We start from the raw sequence: 9,488 nt of genomic DNA on the forward strand, positions 1-9,488 counted from the left end.
TAACGGATCATGCGCGACTCGAATCTGATCGAAGCTACTCCTGATACCAAGTGTTATGCTCTTGCTTACAATATCTCAAATCAGAGGAAGCAGATGGGGATACAAGGGGATTCAGATACAGGAGGAATTGAGGAAAAGCAAGGGAGATGAGTTCCGTTCTTCGCTGACGTGTCCAGCCGCACTTCTCCCTATTTATCCTGGACTCGGAACGCCCTGTCCAGTCTCCGCCTGGCGGCCTTGGGCCGTCGTCCTGGGCCGGGCCATGTCATGACATAACTGACATACCATATGCGATCCTTTTTTATTTTTTTCGAAACGGAGGCAAAAGAATTGCCTCATCGATTAATTAAGAAGAAGAGAATTGCCCAGTTAATTTACGAAAAACTGGGCGAAAACTGATACAAACAACCCAAAAGAGGGCTACTCACAGAGCACGAAGCACCACGAATACATACACTGCCCACCCGATGCTCCTAACACACAACACTCACAACCCTCAACACTTGGTGAGAACATCGATGCAACGACTCAGAAGATCAAAGCCACGACGAAGACACGAGAAAGTGAGTACTGCCCATCATGAAATCACGTATGCCTTCTCTTTGCCATCACACTTCTTGCGTTTGTTTCTCTTTGATTTCATCTTCACGAGGCAACCATCTGTCTTGCCGGATGTCGAGCGATCAGTCACCAAGCGGCTCTCAAAAGGTGGTGCCAACACACCACACGCATCCACATTCTTCAGATGCACACATGACAAAGAGGAGTCATGTTCCTCACATGAGGTCGCCGACGAGCCTATCTTCATATTCTCCACTGACAGACTCATACAAAGCTCCCTAAGCTCAGGCATGTTCTTCAACATCGGAGCCACGACAACGGCCATGGACTCGCCCTCAGTGGAAGACAATATAGGGGGCAAGGTAGGCATCGATGCTGAGTTGTCTCCACCACAAGGGGAGAAACATCCGAATAACTCCGCCCCCTTGTCCTTTCCAAAGCAAACACCGTTTGCACAAAGAGCATGCGACATCAGAGTAGTCTTCAACATAGTCGACACAGCGAAGAATCCACTCAGAGCAGCCTCCGCTCGCTCCAAAAAACTTTCAACCCAGCCCTGCAAGCCGCATGCCGCACGTACTGAGTCGTAATACATACAGGGACGACCCGGGCACACGCTACGCCTTGCACAGGCTCTCCATCTCCGCCGCGAACCGCTCCATGGCCGGCCGTGGCAACACGATCGGCACGGTAATCGCGTCCTCCCCGTCACGGTCCTTGACGGGGACGAGGAAGGTCACGCCGAAGACAGTGTCGGCCGGGCCGCCGTACACCGGCTCGCCCCACCCGAAGTCGACGCGGTGGAACCCGGCGTGCCGGTTGTCGGACACGACGAACAGGTTCTGCAGTGCCAAGAACGGCCGGCCGCGCAGAACCAGCACGTCGACCGTGGAACGCACGTACTCGGCGGTCACTGCAGCCTTGGCCCGCCGCACCAGCGCCACCGCGTCAGCCAGCGAGCCACCCCCGCGCAGTGCAGCGGCGTCGGCCAGCGCGGCCAGGGGCACGCACGCGTTTCCATAGTATCCGCCCGGCAGGCCCAGCTCGACGAAGGCCCGGAAGTTGGCGATGATGACCAGCCGCGCTTCCTCGCCCTGCGGGACCTCGAGCGCCGCCGTGCGGGCGCACCAGAGGTATGCCGCCAGCGCCTCGAAGGTGGTGGCCTTGTCGCGAACGAGAGGAGGGAGATGCTTCTTGATCGCTGCGAGGTCGGAGGGGCCGAAAATGAAGGACCGCATGACCATGTCGCCGGCCGGCGGCGCCGGCGGTGGAATAAGGTCGAACTCGCGGTGCGGGAACGACGCCATAGGCGGGTTGCGCGCCTCTAGGAGCTCACGGGACCACGGGGGAGCGACGGTCGGCGCCGGGAGGCCGCGGGCGAGCTCGGCGACGGCGTTCATGAACTGCACGATGCCGATGGCGTCGCACATGGTATGGTTGAGGCGGAGCGCGAAGATGAAGCCGCCCCAGAGCAGCCGAGTCACCTGGTGACCATGATAGGACAGTACATACGTTTAACTCATGCATTCAACAAATGCAAATTAACCACCATTACAGATACCTGGATGAGCAGCAACGGGCAGTTGAGCACGCCGCCGGAGCCCTCCACGTCGAAGAGCAGCTGGTCCATGCACGGGAACGGCGGCCTGAGCCCGGCCCCCTCGAGCTCCTCCAGCCGCACGTCGGCGTCGGCCTCCACGAACATCACCCCCTCACCGCTGCACTCGACCACTAGCTTCCGCCCCTCCGCCTCTCTGAGCCGTCCAGCCAGCGGGTAGTAGTGCACCAGTACTTCACCGAGCGCGCGCCGGATGACTCCGGCCGGGTGAACCGGTGCGACGTCGTCGTCATCCATCACGCGGGCGCGGTAGACGAGGGCGAAGGACACGTGCCCGCGCAGCGTGTCCTGGTCGTCGATCTCAGACAGGCGCTTGGTCTCACGAGGCGTCGGCGCGGCCGGGCCGACGAGCTCTGGATCGCGCCGGCGCACCGCGAACGCCAGCGTCGCCATGGCGGCGGTCGCGTGGGCGGGCTCCTTGGACTCCGGCGCAGGATGATCTTGGAACAAGCTGGAAACCATACGTCGAGAGTTACTCTCGGCAGTAGAACTTGTGCAGAGTGCGAATTGTTCGCAGCCGGAAAGTCCAGCGTCCGAAAAGTCCAACAATGCAATGCTTGACATTTTGGAGCAAAGCTGGAAAACGTCCTAGTGCTCGGTTAAAAGGGGAGAAACTAGATACCTGGCTGGGAGCTCTCGTCTTATAACATTGTGCCATGTTTGTCCGATTTACATGGACTTGATGGAGTAGTTTGGACCAAAACAAAGGAGCAAGTTAAACTGCTTCAAACATTGCAGCTGACCGCATCCGCATGCTCAACCTCCCAGGATCTGCAAATGCTCCGGATCCGCATGCTCAACCTCCCAGGATCTGCAAATGCTCCCAACTCGTGCTTTCACACCGTCAAAATATTCGATATCCACACAATTTCATCCTCGCAAAGTTTTGACCTTTAGCCGCGCTCAGAGGTCCGCAAAGGAAACTCGTAAAAGATGGATGAATATAACCCTTCGAAGTTTACATACAAAAAGGTAAAACAAATTTCCAACAGCACGCAACAATCTTGTACTGCATAACATAAATCGTATATCATGTCACAAAATTTCATAGCAAAAAGGAGCGGTAGTTTTTGGCCCAAGTTTGAAGGCACTCGTTTTTAATCCCGTCCCTGATATCACAAGTCATTTTTTAGGGGAGGCATATATTGCGCTTCTGCTCCTTCCCCCCTTTGTTGGAACAACAAAGATATTATAAAAAATTCTGCCCTCCCTTGGTGAAAATAGAACCAGTGCCACATCATGTCTTATGTATTACAAATTCACCATATCAAGCCCTTGTCATCCAGGGGCTTGTTTAGAAGCAGAGATAAGATTAGTCTGTAAACATCATTCCTAGACCATTTGATTCTTGCGGATGGCTACTTCCATTTTCCTCGAATATATCGCAGGCATTTTCTCTGCGTGCCTTTCGCTCTTCAATCACGTCTTCTATTGAATCTGAGCAGTAGAGCCCCCTCGACTGCCCCTTTGGTTTCTCAGCAACCACAAATTTACTGCCTTCTCGGCTTCTTTCAGGAAAGCCTGCCCAGACTGCAGAAAGGCAGGCAAAAATAGTAATCAGTCGACAATGACAGTGTGTAGAATGACTGGGCACAAGCACTCCAGCACAAGAAAGACTAGTGTTCAATAAAAGTGGATTGGTAAGATTCTCAATAGAAGTGGAGTGGTAAGATTCTCCAGTAAAATTCAGAGTCAACAATGGCAGCTGTTTGTGTCTTATCCCTGCCAATAGGTTTCAGCCTGTTCGACACCTTCAGGGTTTCGGCCACGAGTTGGCAAATATAACCAAATACTAGACAAGTGCAGAATAGGGTCTATTGTCTGCGGGGCCAGACTTAGATGCATCGTAGTCACGCTGCCAACAACCACATCCAAGTTCAGAAGCTGTGGTACATGAGCCAGTCTCAACTTTCTAAAAGAGTTCTCCAAATCAGGGAAGAGTCTTGGTTTGAATGGTCTTTCTATTAATGGGGGAATTACTACTATGGTACCTAGTTTGGTGTTCCTATTGATACGGGTGAACTACTACTTTCCACTTGTTCAGTTTGTGCTCCAACAAATTAAGATTCTGTGCAACCGCAAACCCTCTAAATAACGAGGCAGCAACATGATCCAGAAATCAATGCATAATCGCTCCCCTGAGTCAGGGCTTCCTGCCCTGGCCGCACCACCTCCCAGTGGTGCCCAAGCCCCAAATCGCCAATCCTGACCTAATTCTTCCCCATCACTTCCATCGCCAGAATTAAAGCTCTAACGCTCTGTTACTTCTCATCATACTTCCTGTCAATGCAAATTCCATGTTCAGAATGCAGTAAACACCTTTCCAAGATTAATTCCAAAACTTCCTTGGATTGTGAAAGGGTACTTGTGCTAAAAGCTTAGAATTATCTCTAACGACAATTATTGCTTCTATACAGTAGACAGAGCTAAAGCCAGTAAGGAAATGCTCCTGGGAAACTTAGGTGCATGTGAATTTCTGGTGAGGTCACTGATACAACTTATGAAAGTTGAGTTTCTGTTGATTAATACAAGTTGGATTGCATAACCAGGTTTTAAAGTTCATGAAACTTAAAAAAAAGTTTATCTCTCATCTTCCACATACGCAAATTGTATTTATGTGGTATTGTACATGTTGATATTTTTTTCTATGAACTTGGTCAAACTTTACAAAGTTTGACTTAGGGCCCAATCTACAGGCTTTCGCTTTAGAAATGGAAGGAGTACATAACTTGGTGGTATCCATTTTGTAACACTAACCACCTGTTTCATCCACAGTTTCTAACAAGCTTGGGGATTAGGACAAAAGCCTCAACTGCCAAGTAATTACATGAAACAGCTGAAAACCAAAAATAGTATCACCTGAAAAATGGCAACACGAATTCTGGAGGGAAGATCGCTATACAATATCTAAAAGGTATAAACTGAACAAGGTCTACAACTCTACATATACGCAAAGAAATTAACGCACTGCTGTTAAGTTAGCTGCCATAAAATCCCAGTAAACATAGTTTTCCTCTGTCTGTGCCTATCTGAATATGAAAATAAAAATAAAAATTCAGTGGTTCCTTGCCATTACCAGCTTTTTAGTAAAAAAAGTACAAGTAGGACAAGTATCATCGAAAACGCTAAACTTAAGGGAAATTAGCTTACGGGCTAGATTCATGGATTTACGTGTATTTATAAAATCAACTTACACATCAAGATTCACGAATGTTAAGACAAAACTAGGCATCTGATAATTTGTAGTAACACAATAGTCCAGATTATTGATGTACGAAACAAGTACTAGTTGAAGAATATTTTGGTCAAATGGAGTAACATACAAATAAAACAAACTAACAGTATGTAAGAGAAGTTCTGTGACTGTTCCTATGAACACATGATTGAAGTATTGATGGAGAGCTCATGTACATAAGGTAACAGAAGATACGAGACATGTGTTGCAATTTGCAACCGTGCAAATCACTTTGGTTTTAGCATTAAGTGAACATGAAAAACTCCAAAAAAGATTGAATCAAACATGTAAGTATGTAATATGTGACGTTTTTAGAGATTAACACCCTGTCTGTTCTATATGTCAACTTATCACCTAGAGTATCTAACTCAATAAGAATTGTACAAACATGGTTAGCATAGATAACACGATTACTTAGGCTCTGTTTGGTATTGTGATTCCTTTCAATCTCCTTCCTCCATGTATTTATTTTTTCCATGCAGCAATTATTTTGAATGTGTCTTTTTTAGATGTAACAACTCTGTACCCTTGATTCCACTATGATTACTGATCAATAGTACTCCATAGTTTAGATGGATAGTCTTACTGGAACTGACTAACAAGACTCCATAGCACAGCATAATAACTGCAAACTGGCCCTTAGAGTCAGAACATGGAAATTCCATACTCTGTTCTAGAACAGAGTGAAGTTAATACACAGGAAAGGCTTTAAAAATTCCTAAATCTTGTTCAAATAACTTGACCTGTGCTAAAAATTCATCGCGCATCAAGCAAAGGATAGGAACTTACCCCCGAAGTGGTGGAGAACAATCGATGCTGCAACGGTAACATTGAGTGATGCAGTTCCGCCACCATACTGAGGGATGTAGACGAAGAAGTCACAGACCTCACACTCCTTTTGTGAGAGTCCTGTACCCTACTGGACACAACAAACATTGGAAAGAATTAATTAGAATAGCGGGCACACAAGTTGCTACCAGTGTTTCTTAACAAAAATGAACAATGTCCACTTCAGCTTTTAAACTTGTCCAGCAAACTTCAGGAAAGATCTAACTCACAAGAAGTTTTCTAACATCTGGAAAAAATTGAATTGAACAGTAAATATGCTAATCCAGAAACATGGAGGATTGTGATACTAAGTATGTTTAACATGACATAAAGTCTTGAGATAACAATTTGTTTACAACAATGAATCAATTCAAATGATCTTAGACTCATGGGCGCAATTCCTTACTTTCATGACATAGGTGGCAACGCTGCTCCAGCAACAACTACAGATAGATTAACTAGGAAACATCGTGATTACATCATGGTTGATCTAATATCCATTCGGGTTCAAGTTGCACAGATATGAAGGTCCAATATTCAGAGAGGGGGAAACGAAAATAGCATTTACGCCACGTCTTGCATATGTGGTTAACGTCTTCATGTAGCCGAACAATTTTTTAAGCAAATACCCAATGAAGTTTTGTATCAGATATGAAAGCCTACTGCAAGGAAGGTATTTTCTCCTCTAACATTGCACTTGGGTTAAGCTAGTTCTTACAACAATGACACAATCAGCAGACACTGACATGGTACTTGCACAATATGGAAAGTACAAAATGATTGAATGCGCGGCGATGACACATTTGTGATTGCATATGTTGACTATTTGAAGTTGAGTAATCTCCATCCGGGCCCCCCTCTTAAAAATCGCATACCAGACTAGTTAATTTTACATCAGCACTCGTAACCAGTACTGACACAAGAGGATCCAACGAACCTCATTGCCGAAGAGGAACGCGGTGCTCCTGCGGAACGGGTGGGCCGTCACAGGCAGCGCGTCGTCGGTGATCTCCACGCCGCAAATGTCACACCCCCTCTTGTCCTGCAAGCAACAGCACACAGGAAGGTAAAAGAGGGGATACGGAAAAGGTGGCTAGGGTTTAGTGTTTAAGGTTTAGGGAGAGGGCGTGGAGGTTAGGGGGATTTGGTGTGTCGGAGGTGGAGAGAAAATTGCCTTGAGGTAGGCGCAGGCGGTGGCGAGGGAGGTGAAGTGCCGGAAGCGGAGGTGGGAGGTGGATCCGTGGCTGCCGAAGGCGCTGACGTCGCGGCGGCCGACCACCACCACCTCCGCCACGCCAAAGGCCGTCGCGCTCCGCGCCAGCGTCCCCACGTTGTGCCGTTTGGCCACGTTGTGCACCACCACCACGCTTTCCACCGCCGCCGTCGCCCCGCTCGCCGCCGCAGCTGCCGCCATGGCCGCCGTTTTCCTGGTGCTATTCTCCCTAGGAAAAAAAGTAAAGGACGGGAGGGAGGGGTGTCGCGAGCGATGCAAGGGGAAAGCTGCCCGTGTGGACAGTTCAGCCGACAAGCAGGGCCCACGAGTCAGCCCACCGCCTAGCTGTCATACTCTTTTGCTGGATTCGAGATCCATTTTGTAGCTATGGTTGTACTTAAATTAAATTTAGAGCACCTATCAGAAAAAAAATAGAACATATAAAGTGGTTGATATATCAGTCGTATATTAAATCGTGTCTTACAACATCTGCAATTATAGTTTACAAATACGAATCCTTATATGTTTGCGGACCGTTGGACGCGTTTGCGGATAGCGTCCCACTCCTCATATTTTACCATTGTAATCATAGTCTCATTTTCAAATCCTCGTTTTCATACCTGGCATTTCATCTACGTGCATAGCTGAAAACTAACAAACTAGCTACTCATGTCAATGATCTCCTCGTTGAAGGTGTTGGCCTTGTGATCATTGGTGGCCGGACAAATCACCCATGCCTCCTCCTTTCCTTAGAAAAAACACCTCTTCCTCGACTTCCTCATCCGTGAAGGCCTGCTCACACCAGTGGCGGAGGCATGGGATTTTTTCAGGTGTGGCTGAGTTTATAAAGAAGAAAACCATGTATTATAAAATCACAAAATAAAACAAATTAATTAGAAGTTCATCAAACCTTGGGCGGCGGAGCTGCAAGGCCACTGTCGTGTTGGGATGGTACCACATGGCCAGTGTCGGTGTTGCGACAAGGGAAGAACGTGCGCTACGAGGCCGCACGATAACGCCATGACAACTTGCACTTGTTGCAGGTCTAGTTGTGGGGGCCTAATCTAGTGTTGGCATGGCGAGCTCGCCGATGTGAGGGTGATGGAAGATTGGAAGTACATTACCATGGTGTCGTGAACAACAACCCTAGGAGCGTCAAGCACAATAACAATGCGCACAACGTGGGGCAAGGAAGACATGTGGAGAAGAAAGGACTAGAACAAGATGGACATATGACCAAATGGTTTTGGGGAAGGCCATCTGACATTCCGAAGGGTACTAATCAGCCTATTAGATCGGTTGAGCGACGCAGAGCGGTCCTCATATATAAAGTGGAGTGAGCTCCTAGTTCAAAAGCTTTCTAGCTCTGCTCACTGGTTGTTACCCTGGTCGTGCATTCGTCATTCATGCTCTACCGCCTCCACGCAAGATCACGCATGGACGAGCGGCCTCCTGATCGCTAGGGTTTGAGGCTCGGGTGCTGTAATCATTAACAGTTTTACTATGTTCACACATGTCCTCAAGCCATCGACAATCAGGCTTACGGCCCATTGGCCATGAACAATCAGCAATCAGTTGCAGTAGGTAGGCACGGGTGCACGCCTCAGCTCAAATCTTCAAACACGTGGTATATACTGATACGTCTCCATTGCTTCATGTTATTATATTATCTGTTTTGAATGTTTATGGGCTTTATTATGCACTTTTATATTATTTTTGGGACTAACCTATTAACCCAGAGCCCAGTGTCAGTTTCTTTTTTTCCCTTGTTTCAGTGTTTCGCAGAAAAGGAATATCAAACGGAATGAAACCTTCGGAAGCGTGATTTTTGGAACGAACGTGATCCAGGAGATTTGGAGTTGAAGTCAAGGAAGCTTCAAGGTGGCCACGAGGCAGGGAGGCACGCCTCCCACCCTCGTGGGCCCCTCGTGGCTCCCCTGACCGACTTCTTTCGCCTATATATGTCCATATACCCTAAAAACATCGAGGAGGAGAATAGATCGGGAGTTCCGCCGCTAGAAGCCTCCGTAGCC

General features: G+C 48.0%; 2 protein-coding genes across 2 annotated transcripts; both read right to left on the bottom strand.

The window, feature by feature from the left end:
* Positions 1-361: 361 nt before the first annotated feature.
* LOC123097004 (benzyl alcohol O-benzoyltransferase-like) lies at positions 362-2,737 on the bottom strand. The gene is made up of 2 exons (XM_044518796.1): positions 2,123-2,737; positions 362-2,045 (listed from the first exon to the last, which is right to left on the bottom strand). Exons 1-2 carry the CDS (start codon positions 2,639-2,641, stop codon positions 1,179-1,181), a joined length of 1,386 nt encoding a protein of 461 aa, XP_044374731.1. The 5' UTR covers positions 2,642-2,737; the 3' UTR covers positions 362-1,178.
* Positions 2,738-3,189: 452 nt separating this feature from the next.
* LOC123190742 (putative TrmH family tRNA/rRNA methyltransferase) lies at positions 3,190-7,721 on the bottom strand. The gene is made up of 4 exons (XM_044603458.1): positions 7,417-7,721; positions 7,180-7,284; positions 6,204-6,330; positions 3,190-3,709 (listed from the first exon to the last, which is right to left on the bottom strand). Exons 1-4 carry the CDS (start codon positions 7,654-7,656, stop codon positions 3,492-3,494), a joined length of 690 nt encoding a protein of 229 aa, XP_044459393.1. The 5' UTR covers positions 7,657-7,721; the 3' UTR covers positions 3,190-3,491.
* Between the last annotated feature and the right edge of the window lie 1,767 nt (positions 7,722-9,488).

Source organism: Triticum aestivum, chromosome 1A (genome assembly GCF_018294505.1).
Source record: "Triticum aestivum cultivar Chinese Spring chromosome 1A, IWGSC CS RefSeq v2.1, whole genome shotgun sequence".
Classification (NCBI taxonomy): Eukaryota; Viridiplantae; Streptophyta; class Magnoliopsida; order Poales; family Poaceae; genus Triticum; species Triticum aestivum.